This window comes from Chiroxiphia lanceolata, chromosome 6 (genome assembly GCF_009829145.1).
Source record: "Chiroxiphia lanceolata isolate bChiLan1 chromosome 6, bChiLan1.pri, whole genome shotgun sequence".
NCBI lineage: Eukaryota > Metazoa > Chordata > Aves > Passeriformes > Pipridae > Chiroxiphia > Chiroxiphia lanceolata.
The window spans coordinates 27202849-27219969 of NC_045642.1; the positions used below are offsets into that span (position 1 = coordinate 27202849).

General features: G+C 39.5%; 1 protein-coding gene across 1 annotated transcript in view; it reads right to left on the reverse strand.

The window, feature by feature from the left end:
- The window catches only part of EHD4 (EH domain containing 4), a 29978-nt gene that overhangs the window by 8929 nt on the left and 3928 nt on the right, over window positions 1-17121 (reverse strand). Inside the window, exons 2-4 of the mRNA XM_032689794.1 lie at window positions 12851-13027; window positions 8445-8542; window positions 1086-1498 (exon numbers count right to left, since the gene is read on the reverse strand). Of these exons, the coding sequence (XP_032545685.1) occupies window positions 1086-1498; window positions 8445-8542; window positions 12851-13027 (688 nt within the window). The remainder of the gene's footprint in view (window positions 1-1085; window positions 1499-8444; window positions 8543-12850; window positions 13028-17121) is intronic.

Sequence of the window (17121 nt, forward strand, 5' to 3'; positions counted from 1 at the left end):
AGTCACAAGACTTAAAAAAGAAAAAAAAAAAAAGGCAAAAAGCCTAATGCTCAAATTTGACAGCACATTAAGAGTTCGCTTTTGTTTCTAGTCACTGTACAAGTTTTAGAAGAGATTAAGAACAGGGTAGCATAGAAATAGGGCAAAAAAAGCCATCCATGCAACGCTGTAAAAAAAGATTTCTGAGTGTCTGTACTTTGAGTTCAGTTTTGAAGATAAAAAGACATCACTGGAAGGATTACATTGCTGCTTTCCTGCAGATAAACAGTTTATTCCCCTTCTGCAGCTGTCTAATTAGCATTTCCCTACAAGCATTGTATTTTGTATTCATGTTTATCCATTTTTATTTTACGTTTCATAGAAACACTAAAAATTATTCAATTGATGCTCTTTCAATGCCAAAACAATTGTAACAATTGAAAACAAAAAGCTGCCAACAACAGGCAAAAAACTAACTGAGATCAGAGCAACTTTTAAGACAACATCACTGTGATTTTAAACAGAATTTTCAAAGAAGCATCTTCTACTAGGTGCCCCCATAGCACAAGCCACAAAAAGAAAAAAAAGTGTATCATCATATTCAGAAAGTTAAATAAGCCAACATAGGAAATGGTGCATATCACAAAACAACTATTTATATATCAATGTAATTGCAAGCCCTCTTCGTTTTTGCTTAGAAGTCCACATGGAAATGTGTTCTAAGACAACTGCATTAACTCAAACTCACATTCTGTTTGATAACTGCACAGAAAATTGGAATTCCTGTTTGCTACCAACAGCTTTCGCCCTAAGTATTTCTAAAGTTAGTTTTCCTTTGTTTCCATTTTTCCAAATGACAAATTTTGTTTTTTGAGCTTTTCAAAACAACAAACAGCTTGGTAGTTCTTTTAACTATTATCCTAACAGCAGCTACATTATTACAAAAACACACTATAGAATCAGAGAAACAGGCTTGAAAAAGCGACAATTCAATCCATTTGCTAAAAACACATAGTTACTAGAGAAAGATTAGGAAGGCTGAGAAAGGACACAATCAAAGAGCAGTAGAGATTGCTCATTCAATTAATTTAGTTTTCTTTTCTTACCTTTGCAAGTCTTGCCCTTTTAATGAGATCATTGAGTTTCCTCACAGCAGCCTTCTGTGGGAGACTCTGGATATCCTTGAAAAGATCCTGTGCCTCAGCTTCAAAGAGTCTTCGATTCTCTGTGTTTCGGAGAGGGTGGGCCCAGAAGGAGCCAATGTAGACCCGCAGGACCTCTGGCGTGTCTATCACCTTTCCCAAGGACCACATGAGTGCACCGTAGACCCTCATCAGCTGCTGCGTGTCCACTTGGTCAGCCTTATTAAGCACCACTCGAATCTTGTCATCCTGACCCCGGAATGACTTAATAGCCTCTGAAAACTCATCAGATATATCCAGCTTATGGGCATCAAAAAGCAGGATGATGCGGTCGACCCTCTCAGCAAACCATTGGAGGACTTGGCAGAAGTCATAGCCTGAAGGAAGAAAACACTATTACAGTCCTACCATTCAGAAAAGCAAGAGAAGGTAGGGCTGGGGATAGAGAGCAAGGTGACCATAGCCTCTACCTGGGGTAAAAGAGGAGATGGACCATCAGGACAACTGTATCCTGCATTTCCTAAGACCAGTTCTTACTACTACCAGCTTTTGTTTTTATCACTGCCCTTCTTTTGACCTTGCCACCCATCTCTTATGTCACAATCTTTTGTGCTGCTGGGAGCTATTGTCTCACACCCACGTTTGCCTTCCCCCAGGAGTTCTGGCTCTAGCAGAGCACCCAAGCTACACAGGACTGAGGGCCTCTTATCACAATCTCTCTTCATCACTACTAATGTTGGCCACTTCAGTAGCACTTCTTATCAGAACTAAGAAGGAAAAAATGGTGCAGATGCAGCACTCCAATGCAAGTCAGCAACTAGAAATATTAGGATTTTAAAAGCATGTCCAAACTCATCTCTTCTCGCATTACATCACTTGCTGCTATTTCTGCCACAGTAGACTCAAAAATACAATTTACATGCAATGTGATTGCACTGCTGATGGCCTTGAGGACATGACAGATTATAGAACATGAGTAATGACCTCTCTGATCATCTAAAACAAGCTTTATCATGTTCTAAAGGAAAGTCTATTCACAGTACCTGTCTAAATACTTTTATAAGTGCAGCTGGTACCTAATTCACACAACAAACAGTATCCAGGAACTCCTTATTCAAAAGTGACACATCTAATCTGCAGTCACCACTGATGATGTGGCACTGGGCTTAGCATGGATGTGACTCATCTTGTATGAGTAAGGAACAGCAAAGTATGAGTTGGGAGCTGACATCCCTCCCCTTCTCTTCCTCTCAGAAACAAATCAGATCCAAAAGAGGGAGCAGTCAAAATTCAATGACTGGTGTAAAGTAATCCAAACGGAATCAACAGTTTCGCTCCCAGCAGTATATATTTAAATGCCAATAGCAAAGAAAGGTCAGGTACCAGGGTGTCTTTGGTCATTTCTCAACTGTGCAAGATAAACCTTTAAACTTCCAATCCCCAGCAAAGAAAGCCCAATTAGACTACTCAAAGTCTACTCAGATACAAGTAAAAGCCCCTTCACCACTCTTCATTCTCCCTAGCATCTTTCAAACAGTGAAAATAAATGGTGTAGGATGAAACATCGTAAAGTCGCTTAGCTTTTCTTAAGAGTCATTATTTATTATATCCTCAAGTTGATGGCCTTCAATAGGGAAGTCAAAAGCAAATCAGCTGTTTGTTTGGGTTTTTTATTTTTTTTTGCTTTCCAGTAGAACCTGACTAGGACCAACATCAAGAAAAGCAGACATACATGAATGTAGTAGGAAAAAATGACCTCCCCATTTGTCATGGACCATACTTGTGCATGTTTAGCAACTCAGGAAATAACTCAGCCTTAAACCTTTCATTTAAAAATTACAAACAGCATATGAAATTAAATCCAGAAATTCTAGTTAATAGTAAGAAAACATCCCTAATTACCTGTATTTTCTGCCCTGCCCCCTCCCCACCCCCCAAAAAAAAACTAAAAAAAAATCATAAAACTCCACTAAAAAAACAGACAGACACATCAAACTGAAAGGAGGGGGCTACGTTAAATAGCTGATAGTGCTGCTCTGGGGCTTTCCTAAGTTCTTTCCTGTGACCAGTTCCTGAAGGGCTGAATGCAAGCTGAAAGTTGAGGGGGCAAGGAGGAAAGCTGCACAAAACATCTTTGGAAGAGAACTCTTCTCCCCCTACACTATGCATCTATTCAAAACCAGTACGAGTAATTCATAAAAATTTAGCAGGAAATAAAGGGAGAAGTGAGATCCTCTATGTCACTTGCATGTCACAGCATAACTGCAACAGTACAGTAATGCTGAGCTACGCAATGGTCTGTTATGCTTCACTCACATGAAACGAAATATGGTTGATATTAAACAAAATTGCAAATTGAAGCAAGTTAAATTCTATGAAGTTTTACACAAATGGGTATGTGAGAGGGTGACTTAAAAGCCCAGTTACTTAGGTTCTCACCACCCATTTGATGGTCTGTGAACTAAAAAAAACAACTGCACAGGCAACAAGTGTATAAATAAATTAATTTACTTTAAATGTGGATTAAATATTAATGAAGCATTTGCTTTGAGAAAGAAAAGTCTTTTGAGGATAAGAAAGACCTCAAAAAATCTGAAAAATCTGCTAATTTTAATGAAAATTTGTCATTAGAAGTGAATTTATCTACAGATTCAGTAGTTTTACATTAGAGTATATCTGAACTACAGAGAAGTACTATATGGGGAAGTATTTTGATACATTTGTGTGGATTGTGGCTTTCAAAGTTGAGCAGTACTAGGTCAACACTCATCAGATTGGAAAACTTGAGCAAAAAGTTTTGGTGCTGATACTTTTCGGCCTCTTTTTGCTCTAACTGTTGGTATTTCTTCAAAGGATTGTTCCCAATGACTGATGTCAACAATTCCATCCAGATTGAGAACCTTTATGTCACCAGGTTCAATATCTACTTGTAAATGCATATTAGAAAGTGGCAAGTCACCCCTGTACCTAGCTAAGGGATAGAGGAAAGCAGTGATCCACCAGCAGCACTGTGGAGCTCTTGAACTCATCCCAAGCTGCAGGAGGGAACAAGCTGGTGTTTCAGACAGAGGCATAACTGTTGGGAATCGGTAATGGGCTGAGCAGAGACCACAGAAGAGAACAAAATGAAACTACACGGAAGAGACGAAAAACTCAGAGAGAAACTGCATGTGATTACCAGCTCTGGAAACACCGATGAATGATCATGAGCTACATGTCATCAGTACAGGGCAAAGTGTGCCCTGTGCACAACAGCCACTAGCCATACTCAAAGATACAGCTTGCAGTTGTGCAGTATGAGTGCGGGTCAATTTTCTGTGCCAGTCAGTGATACAGATTTAAAATATGCCCTAATATCATCTTCCAAAGCTTTTGCAATTCAGAAAACTATTTGAGAGACTTGATGGACTCCACCCATCCTCTTTTAGCACAGACAGGCAGGTAGAGTGTCCTGTTCTTCCACCCCTGGGGCTGGCACCATTGGCAGAGCAGCAGAGAGGCATCTCTCAGGTAAGTGCTGCAATGAGGAGCCTCCAGGCTCAGAGAACATCACCCACCTACCAGATCAATCAGGCGTGGGCAGAGTGCAAGAGCAATCCCACCTGCCATTGCTGTCTTAGCACCACACAACCAAGGTTACAACACACAACTTGGACAAGAACAAGTGCAGCCTTTCTCCCCTACCCAATCTGCTGTTCTTCTAATGCCACAGATGAGAATCTAATTTCCCAGTCTTTCAAAGAGAGTTCAGTCACACATGGAAAGACGTACCCTTCTGCTATTTGGAGCGGAAATTTCCAGTTATATTAATGAAAGCTTGTCTTAATCCAGCACTCCTGGATAACACACTTACTGCTCTCCTGTTGGCGGACTAATAAGGAGAATGTAGTGTCTCACTGCAAGGGAAAGCCTGACACAATGCTCCAACTATATATATATATATCACCTTACTTAATCCATAAGTACATTTTCACAAGCAGATTGAACTGTGAGAATTATCTGTATTTAAGTAACTCCAGTTTTAGAAATGCACACTAACCAATATCCATTTTCCCCTGAGCTCTTTCCTCATACTTCTTGAAAGACTTGCTTTCTTGCCACTCAATCATGAACCAAACCCCCCCTCGCCTTGCTAAAAGTGGTTCCTTCCTACATCCTGCCAGACACTCAATGTTCCTTCCAAATCTTGCAGACCATATGCACGTTTCTGTCTGACATAGACGTTGTGAACATCACCAGTGATGCTGCAGAAACAGCACAGGGAAAGGCACTGTCCGATCACAGGATAATTCTGGCATGTCTGCATATTCCCCTCCAGCCACTTGTACAGCCCCTGAAGTGACAGGCAGGAAGCTTCTGGCATATCCTCCTGCCGACAACAGAAGCAGGAAAGGTGTGTCATGAGACATCTTTGAATGTTGCACTCTGTATATTTTTGACCCTTCAAGCAATCAGCTCCTTCATCCATGGCCTGGATGCTTTCCAAAGTTAAAAACAGAGCCATGCTGGGAAATGGTGCATGTCCTGTATTTTTACGAAGTCCCTTTATCGTTTTCCTGCATTTTAAAACGAAGTTAACATTTGATTCTCTCCTTGGTCTCGGAAGGCTTCACCTTGCTCCTAGTGACATCTGTCAAATTTAATCATTATGCAGGTATTACATTAATTCATAGGGAAACAATTAAACAGCTGCTCATGAGAAGATGGGAAAAAACCCACTGACAACAAAGAGTTAAGGTTTTACACTGAGGCCCTGCAACCTTATTCTTCCATCAATGACTTTAAAACATCACCTATAAGAAAAGGTGCTGCTCACCGATGTTAGACACAAGCTAAATTTCTAGAAAGAAGAACTTTCACTGACAGAGATGCATTTAGGGACAGTAGAAAAGATCTTGTAGCATCCTGCTTACACATGCACACAGTGATTTAAAAAGTAATCAAAGCAACTCAAAGTTCAAAACATGCTAACGTAGACTTACAGCATAAATACGTTTAAGTCAGACTGATTCCTTCTGGAAACAGGTCACACAAGCCTTGCTGTGTGCAGCATCACAGGACAAATCAAGTTTGTACCCCAAGACCCACCTATATGGAAACAGCATAAGCAGCCCAAGAATCATATACAGGAAATGTATCTGACTGTGCAATATTTCAGCCAAAGATGAGTCTGGTATTGCCTAATCATGACAGCATGGAATAGGTGGATACAATAAGTCCATAGTCCCCTGTATGTATGCTGATGCTTAAGTAAATGAAACCTTTAACCCACCCTTAAAGCCTGAGGCACAGAGAGAACAATACTCTAAAGCCAACTCCCCAAACCTCCTATACGGTTCAACTGCACTGATTAAACCTAACAGCATACAGGAGAATCATGTTTGTGATAAAAGAACTATGACAAGTGATACATTCAAGACAATCTTTAACACGTTAAAAAAATTCATGAAATGCAATCTAATCAAGTTAAAGCCTTCAAAACAGTTAAGAGTTTGAGGTCATCACTGAGCTATGTCAGCTTAGGTGAAAGTCTACCATATCAAAGGGCAGGCCACCTAGGCCCTAACAATTGATAAGGTACATACCATCAAGAAACAGAATTTCTGAATAATAAGAGGAAAAGAGTCATATCCTTTGTCAAGTTATGAGAGTAATTCTAGATGGCAGTGAAGAGCCACAGTCCTTTAGGTAACACAGGACTATGAGTTAAACATAAGCTGGTGTGACACAACTGTCTTCCACATGGAAATCTGACACTTCCACAGAAATCCCTAATGGTGTTGAATTACACAACTGCTCACCTTTTCAGTGTCATATTAATATGATACTCTAGTTTTTTGCTTATTTCATATTCACTTCCATAATGTTATGAAAGTGGCAACAGAGACTTGAATGTTGCCAAGCATCGTTTTCTCAATTTAACAAGCAGAGAGGGAGTAAGATGCACCTAGTTTTTATTTGAGGAGGTAACAGGGAGCTGGAATCCACAATGGAGAAGTTGGAGATTTAAGACCATCTTTGATTTTATCAGAGTCTGTAAACTGAGACCTACACATTTATGATAAGATTTTTTCAGGATTAAAGATCATCAGTTATACATCCTATTTCTATCTAGAAATAAGAGTCCAACACGCAGTATTTGTTTTATTTCTGGTTTCACAACATTCAAGCCTTTGCTTGCACAGACACAGAGCACTCACACTGTTCACCTCTACTAGTCCACCAATAGATTGCAAAGGAAAGCACAGCACTCTCCTCATGATAAATGCTTTACGTGACTGTATGAGTAATAGAGGACAAAATTTCACTGAACAAAGAATCCAGAAACATCTAGTAGACCAGATTACTAAGCAAATATAATTTAGATTACAGTCCTAAGAAGTTAGTCCCTCATCCTGTCAGTTTAATGTAAAGACAAGACTATTGTTGCACAGTTGCCATATATTGTGCTGACACCAGAATTTCCTCAAAAAATCCCAAGTGTGATATGCTAAAGAACTGTTTATTTCCTCTCACACAGACATGAAACACAAGTTTCCATTTCTTAAACAAAAGTCTGAGAACAGAGGGCATAAGCCACACCCTGGATCACTATCATTTACAACTCCACAGAAAACTGACATGCACTTAAATGCAGCCGAAGAAAGCAAGGAAGGAAGTTGTTTACATTATGCTGCTTTTGTTTAAATAGTTTCTCAAAGACAGGCTAATTTCTTAAACAGCTTGTTAAACAGCATACAGTTCTTTGCAGAATTTTCATATTATTAAAAATATCCTCATTCCCTCTTCCCCCAGGAGGTCTTTTGACTGGAAATTATACTATGGCATGACCGAGCAACCTTAAGAAGCAACACTAGCAGCTTTGCCCGCTACAAAACCACCTTATTTATGGTCCAACCCCCTCATTTTTTAGACATGACCAACCTATAGCTATTATGAAACATATCTTCATTCCTGAACTTCAGTAGTGTATATAAGAGTCTATTTATCTTAACGTCGTCAAAAGCAATTAAAATTATGAAAATAAGGCTTTTTCTCAGGAGTGTCAAAGCACTAATTAGACAACAGACTGTGTAATTGTAGCCACTGCAGCAACAGCAGCAGATGACAGAAATCCCAACCCCCACCAGTCTTCAAGAGACAAAATTCCAAATCCTACATCCAGCCTTAAAACATGGGTTTAACAGGGCTTGCAGTATGAAACTTTGGGACACACCACCAGTCAGTACCACTAAAACCACTCCCAACAGATTACAATGCTGACTTGTTCAATAGAGCAAAAAGAAGTTAGTGAGATTGGTTATTGTCAAGCCCTGCACTCACCTCTACTGATGCGCTGCTTCTCTCCAGAGAGAATGCCAGGGCTGTCGATGATACTGATGCTCTTCAGTACCTGGTTAGGTAACTGAGAACACATGAACCTGCAGGAAAGAAGGCAGAATAGAAAACCATTAACAATAGCTCTAGCTCTCATACAGATTGTTGCTTGAGAGCTCCCCATTATGTATCTGATTTTAGAAAGACTCAAGTGAGATTTTAAAAAGTTTCCGAAGCCCTGATGAACCCTTATATTATTTGGCAACTATACATGTTTAAGAAAAAATATAAAGAGAGCTTCTTAAAAAAGAAAACACAGGAAAACATTGGAAAACTGTATGTGTAAGTGCCGATAAAACTCCAAATTTTGCAAGAGCTGATAACATGGGCCTTAAATGCAACATTAAAAAGACTCCATCAAACCACCATTTTTGCTAGGACCAAAATTAGCATACACAAAACAAAACTGTTCATATACTCCAACTTATGCCCAAACTCAAAGAGACTGAAAAAAAAAGGATAGCAGGAAGAAAGCCAAACCGATGATACGTTTATGTTCCAGTCCCTGGCATATCTCCCTCTCACCTGATTCAGCAGCCTCTGAGCAGTCCCCACTCCATAACCTGCTGCTCTCCTCAGGTGGGGCTTGTGGAAAAAACTGTATTTCTCCCACAAACCAAGCCAGAACTTTCACACTGCTTGAATCAAGAGTTCAAATTACACACAGCATGCTCTAAACAATAACCTCCTGCCTCTGCAACAGGAAACAAATTCAATGGCGGTATTATTGAAAAATAAATAATTCACAAGGACTCAGAGCCCAGCAGAACACTTGGTGTGTTACATCTAAGCTACTCTCATGCTTCTAGGATAGTTCATGACTGAAGAACTTCACCACCCCTCATCATAAACTGCCTTTAAGAGATTTGCATTAGAGTTTAATCTTCTTATCAGGGGCAGCTGAAGACTTCTAACAAGCACACAGTGTTAACCTACTCTCCTCTTTTGAGGCTGCCCAGCATGGGGTTAAGCTGCAGGCTCAGGCTTTAAGGATGCCTGCCCTGTGTCAACCCACGGCTTCAGAAGGTGTGCTGCCTCAAAAACAGCTTATCACAGACAGCAAGTCATAATTGTGCCAAGGTCAGACAAGAAGTCTGAGACCAAAGATAATCTGAGTTAGGAAGAGTTCAGGCAGGCAAATATCGGATATAGAATGTAAGTTATATCAAAATCTGGGTGCTACTTTATAGATACAAACGATTCAAAGGAAATTGGGAAAAAAAGTCCTTACACCTCACTTCACCTTGTTTTTTAGTGGACCTTGTAGTAATGAGCCTGTAACAAAAGTACACAGCGTCCCTTCCTGGGTACAACAGACACTGCAGCATCAGCTATGCCTCTCCCTGAAACCCAAGAGGGGACAAGGAAACAGCAGCCATCTGGGCCTGATAAAACCCTACAGTATGTAAACAGCAGCACCCTTCTTGGGTTTTGTTTGTTGGTTGGGGGGGGGTTGTTTGTGTTTTTAGTGGGACACCAGTGTAGAAAATACCACACATCTGAAGAAAATTTTTTCACTAAGGTAACTTTCTACTAGCTTAAGAGATGCTTCTGAAAGATCAACAAAGAAAATACATTTCATCATGTAAGCCATTACAAAAAGCGTAAATCACTAGTATGTACAGCATAAAGTAGCTTTCATAAATTTTGAACTTTTCAGAGTGAATTTTCATGTATGTTTTTTCTTATCACTTTCATTCAACCTTAGACAGCCCAGCGCTTGTTCAGTATCACCGAGATGTTTCTAGACATATCATATGAGAAGAGAGGCCCTGTTATGTTAGCTGAACAATACAGCAGTATCTGTATCAGAAAACAGAGAACTACAGGCCTCAGAAATGTAGGCGTTGCTGTCTTTGCAGCAGTCATTAGTGGTAATAGGACGAGAAAAGTACATGGGAAACACATATGAAATAGAAGAACAAACTCAGAATTAAGTGGCTGTTACTTTTTGAATATACCCAGATAAGCTCAAGATGACAGATGGGTTAAAAATCTTACCTCAAACTAACATTTCAGACAACTTAAAACTGTAATGCTAGTTGTATCTGAATATCTCTTTTCAACATTTCTTAAAAGCCCACTTCATGCAGGTCACACAAGTGCTGCACCATAAAAAGCAAAACTACACACTATCCACCTGAATGACAAACAGATTTTCACCAAAGAAAAGTGTTACAAAAACAGTTGTGTGAATGAGATGACTGTAATGGCTTATGACACATCATAAGAGAGCCGTGCCACGCATTTCTTCTCCGCAGCACTGATTTATTTACATAGGGTATAATGCAATATTCTTTCCTCACCTGCATCCAAGGGCACACTAGGTCATGTCCCCCTTCCCTTCCCAACTTTTAAGAAAAGTATGCAGGAGAAATAAGAGATTAGTTTCTACACTCAGGAGTCTCAAAGGAACATCTCTCCCAAGCAGTGAGATACAGGGGGAAATAAGCAGCAGTCATGGAAAAAACTAGCAAGGTAACATCAATAAATTAATGTGGCTAATTACTAAGTACAAGCCTTGATTGTACTATTGTGTTCTTGCTTTGTTTTAGTTTCTCCATTACCTCAGTCCCTGTTTCCTGTCATTTGGATAATAAAATTTGGATGAAAAGGGCACTTAACTTCATAGTCTAAGTGTCCATAGCCTAAAGTTCTTCCATAAGGCAAAACACTTGGATTGGGAAATCATTTAAACATAAAGTGGGAGCAGGGAGGAGGAAGTAGAGGAAAGTCTATTAAGGCAGGAGTGAAAAATGTGATACTGAGTTTAAAGTACTGTCAGCATGGCAAATGAGAGAAGGTAAAGTAAAATATGCAGCATGACTGCAGGTAAGATCCAGGGGAAGTTACTCAAAGACACTGAAGCCTAAGACATTTTCAACTAGGGGAAGTCATGAAGTGAAAGGAGTTTGCAAATTCTGAAAATCAGCAACGTGATCAGAGAGGCAGGCTGAGGTGACGCTAGCATCTAGATCTTCACTGCAAAACTAAGGAGCAAATATGACTGTTGGGGAAGATAAGGCTGCTCACAGTACTTCAATATAACAATATCACAGTCACAAATAATTTAGTCAGTTACTTTGAATGTACATCTTTTTAGGTAGCAAATAATCTTGCTTGCATAATATTCAGGACCTGATACAACTAGTTAGAGAGATGATTTAGGCAAAAAGTTATGCCTATACCATTCATTCAAACAAACACATACCATTATCATATGTTCCGTGCAAATATTTGAATACTGTGCAAAATACAATTTAGAGTAATTAACTTTTGATAGAAAGAGCACAATGGTGGCAAAAGGGAGAAACACAACAGTGATCTGGAGGACAGAACTTAGACAATAATCTAAAAATTATTATTTAAAATGAGACTTGGCTGCAGCTTCCCACAGCACATATTCTTATCTTAGCAAAGTGATAGTCAAGCCAACTATAAGCAGCTATAAACGTTCTTCGTTGAATAAGCACAGCAAAAGATAAAACTGCACATGATGAACTTTTAACACATATGCCAGTGTTTATCAGCCAAACAGGAAAGTTTATTGTTAAAAAGAACCAATTTAGATTAATTAGCTTGCGAAGTGAAGCCTCCATGTCAAGCTACAGTCAAATACAGGAAGAAAACAAGGTGATTGCTCAGACAATGTGAACAAAGTTATTAATAACTTTAACTGGAAATATTTAGCACGCTACTTAAGTTTACTATGGCAATACTCACAGCCCCTGAACAACTCTTCCCTTTTTAGAAATACACAGTAGTCATCCAGAAGCTAACACTATCTCCGTGCTCTATGGAACTATGGTCTGTGAAAACCAGCTAGTCAAAAATAAACAATTAAGAGCTTGAGTACATATTTTCTCCAGAAGGCACATTCAAATCTTCTCCATTCTTGTAGGCAGTTTTACATATCCCAGAAATTCACAATTTTAAAGAGCCATACCAAGACATCCAGTGAGATCAATGGAAAGGAACAGGACAGCATCAAAAGGAAATTTTTTTCCCCTTTTTTTTGATGGTACTTTTTATTAATAGTACTAACTTATCAGTTTTATTGAGCAGAAGAATTTATGTCTTGAGTTCCAGTTGGTGTAATGCCTTACAAACAAGTCACCAGTGGAGCATTTCAGCCTTTTTCTGTGAACTGGTTTTAACAAGGGTTTCCTGCTGAGAAAACTGAATCTCTCTATCCTAACAGCACCCACCCTACCTAGTACTGCCTTTTTTTTTTATTCACTTTAACTGCCACTGCTCTTGCTTGTATTTAAATATTTATTCTATGCTGTTCAAACAGAACACACAAAAATTTAAACATAAACATCAGAAGACAGCAAGCAAGCAGGTCCCACCTGTTCAGGAAAGCATTTCCAAAGCGGCTGAGTTTGCGGAATGGCTTCTTAGGATCAACAACTAGGGCATTTCCAGGAACGTTTCCTTCTGTATCTCCATACATCACAGCAATAAAAGAATCTGTGGTAGGTTCTGGACCAATCCGCATGCCTGGAAAGTCTTGTTCAAGTAGGTATCTAGAGATGCAGAATACATAAACATATTTATACAGAATAATTATCTTTATACAGAGATATTCATACAGACTGAATGACTAGGAACTATGATGAGAGCAAATACATTTTTTTTTTTGCTTTGATAATTCCCTAGGATATACATACTCTGTGAGAATAGATTATATTTTCCTGTATTTCATTATTTCATTATTTCTGTAACCTGGTGAGGAGGGGAGGAAGAGAACTGAATTAGTTTTTCACTACAACTTAACAAAGGGATAAAGTAAATCCCTTTACAAAAACAGTGTGGAAAGTATTCCCTCAAATGCACCATCTGAACCATTCAGGTGGATGCTTCTACCACTGATCTCAGTGCTGTCAGTTACATTACAAGACATGGCTGCTTTTCTGAGTTTTTTCAAGCCTATACAAGTGCTGCTGTACTAAACAGGAATGGTTTGAAACTGCATGTGAGCAGATTCAGTTGGCTGACAGATCTAACCCTTTAATGAACTCAGTACGATTTTACTAATTTTAACTCAGTCAGAACTGTAGAACTTGAGGTCTAACAGTAAAGTACTTCCAAAAGGCATCAAGTCAGGCAGTGTATGCCATTGGAAACCATCCTTACACCTCCCTCTGAGTAGGCCACTGACAGATGCAGACAGCACATACTCAGTGGACCAAGTCTTGACTTTCCGGACTACAAAGTCTGAAATGAAGTGTGTATTTAAATATTAAAATTTAATGGAACCAGAGCATGTATTTACAGAAAAGGCCTGCCTGCATCCCTTCCTGGATGGCAAGTGACAAGTAAGAGAAGCCCCAAGCCAATCAAGCAAACCTCCCTCTAGCCTGCATTCTTTGATAACTGCCACTATTCAAAAACAGACTCCGACAATCCCTGCTTAACTTTAAGCATGTGTGCTACTGTTCTCACACACATCAGCATCACTTTGGTGCTCAAGACTAAGACCAAAATGTTTTCAAGTCTGCTGTAATGTGACATTACAGGAGCATTAAAATTATCTCATCAAGTCATTTTAATCAACTACGATTTAACTATTTACATGATCAAAACAGGATCTAAACAAGAATTCTTCAGGCACAGGTGATGGTCCTACATACGACAACAGCACTAGTTAGGTTTCAGTGCATCTATATTAACATTTCTCTTACAATAAAGGTTTGTTTTGGCTTTTAATCCAAGAGCACTATGCCTGTTCTGCTACAATTTCCTAAGTCAATGTTGATTTGAAAGGACTTGCTGGTTGACTTTGCTGCAAAAAACATTTTACAAAGTATCTGTACTTGCTGAACAATTTCTGCCATTAAAAAAAAATACCCAAGCATTCCCTAACTTCATAGGTCAGTGCACAGAAGCTGAACTTAAGGCTTAACTAAATATATGTGACATATTTCAAAGACTGTTTTCCACTAGCCTTAGCAAACTGGCTCCAATTAGCTCAACCTATGATCTGGGAGCTTATAACACTTATTTACGTGAGATTTCCTGCAGCTTTCTGCTTCCAAACAAACAAATAAAAAAAAAGTCACTGCTAAAACTTGTGGGAAAGGGGAACCATAAGAACAATCATGCCAGAACACGCCCAAGTCAATTTGTTCTACTTCTAGAATAAACTGTACCCAATGCATATCAACAGGGAAATAAAACTGACTCCTCTCCAAAAGCAAAAAACTCCAACTCTCAAAGCTCTCTGCATATGCAGGATTGTACAATGCAGCAGATCCCTCACCTTATGAAGTAGATCATGTAACAAAATGAAGACAAAACCCCTTTAATAGCTCAGCAGTTGAACCCTTGATGGATGGAAACTGAGGACAAGTGTTGTAGCAAACAGGGGAACACCTGAAACACAAAAGTGTGTTCCTGCCTCTTCACAGAGCATCATTGCAGACTAGAGTTCTCCAAAACAGGACGCCAAGGCTAATTCATAGGAGCCAGTATAATTTTCCAGACAAGAGTTATCCACAACTTTGATTTTGAAAGATCAATTATACTTTCATCTTCTAAAATAAGATTTTTAACTTGCCATGATAAAATGTTCTATTTCAAAGTCTCTTAATTCTCCTCTTCCTCATTGTCCTTCTTTTAAAAGAGAAAGGATCTCTATGAGACTGGTAAATAAGTTCTTCTCTTGATACAAATTGTCATTCCCAGACTTCTGCTAACAGAGGCAGCAACTCATAAGACGACAGACAACACACACAAGAAGCTCCCACAGCAGCAGTAAAGAAGATTGTACTGAATCAACACACAGGAGGTAAGTCCCAGATTCCAGGTCAAAGAAAACTATATGGTGGGTTCTGAGTGCAGGAGAAGACACATCCAGGGTAACAGGGTAATTGCTATGCATCATAAGCTTATGAACCTGTTAGGCATGGTTATCCACAGCCAGTGATGGTAGTCTTCAATATGCCTAAAAGAGTAATTTCATGGCCTGCTCATGAAGTTGCTGCACATGTAACACTTGCAAAATTTAAACATTTAAAAGTGTGGAGCATCTTTCAGGATTTCCAACATCTTTATTTGCAGCTTGGAACTCAATACTGCAAATTCAGAATAGCTGCTTACTGAAATGACTAAACAAGAATAAAGTGCTACTGAACTGCAGTGGTGCTTCCAAGTTAATGTCACAAATGCAGCTTTAAAAACCTAGCTTCCTAGATAACAATTTAGGAAGGCAAGATCTCCCAAATACCAAGCCCCACCCAGCAGTCACAATGCTGAGCCTGGTACAGCTATTCAACAGAGACAGGAATCACTCTGCAAGGCAGGTATCTTCCATTAAGACTGGCTCACAATTGCACATCAATAATCAGTACAGACAAAAATAAACCCGTTCTTGAGCACTGGCTGTACAAAGTGTGACGGTTTTGGCTGGGACGGCACTAGTATGTGGCTGTGCTTTGAATTTGTGCTTAAAACTCTTGATAATACGCGGATGTCTTCATTACTGCTGAGCAGCACTTACATCGAATCAAGGTCTTTTCTGCTTCTCACCCCACCTCACCAGCAAGTGACTGGGGATGCACAAAGAGCTGGGAGGGGATACAACTGGGACAGCTGACCCCAACTGACCCAAAGGATATTCAATACCATACGGCATCATGCTCAGCATCTAAAGCTCAGGGAAGAAGGAAGAGGAAGACACTTGGAGTGACAGCATTTTCCCTTCCCAAGTCACTGTTATGTGTGATGGAGCCCTGCTTTCCTTGGAATAGCTGAACACCTGCCTGCCTGTGTTAAGTCGTGAATGAATTCCTTGTTTTGCTTTGTGTGTGCTGCTTTAACTGTACCTACTGAACCATCTTTATCTCAATCCACAAGTTTTCTCACTTTTACTCTTCCAATTCTCTCCCCCATCCCACTGCAGGGAACGGGTGTGAGTGGCTGTATGGTGCTTGGTTGCAAGCTGGGGCTAAGCCACACCAAGCTATATCATACTTCTCAGCATGAAAAGTACCCACACAAAAGGTATGAGCTTCTGTAAACTGAAAAGCTGCCAATGGTTTTGCATCATATGCTACATTAACACAGGAAAATACCTAGATTTTCAGATCTGCAGTTGCATGCTCTTCTCAGGAATTTTCAGCAGAGAGGGAGTTCAAAAAGGTTTACAGGAAGAATGCTTAAAAATAGCCAATGTCCCAAAGACAGTCTAGTTCAAATAACAGACATCCTGTTGACTCTTCTCCCTTTGTTTTCACCTGGGCTATAACCTTTCTGCTTTGCCAATAAACATTCAACTACGTTTCTTTGCAAGATGTAGTTTGCCAGTCTAGGGGAAACTAGTTTACAATGTTCCAGAGATAGAAAAGATTACTCACAATTCTGGATACTTCATCTGAAGTCTAAATGCTTTAGCTAAGCCATACTAACGCACAAATGCAGGTGAGCTGGACAGAGCAGCACTAAGCAGGGGTACTCTGTGATGCACTGGGAGACAAACTCAAGGCTTCTTCATAAGTCTGCTCACCTCCATACTACATACTGCACCAGATATTCCACTTATTTTTAAACACAGCAAAACTAGCAGATGTTTGCTTTAGTTTAAGAATTCTGCTCCAAACAACTCAAGGTTTTCATGTAG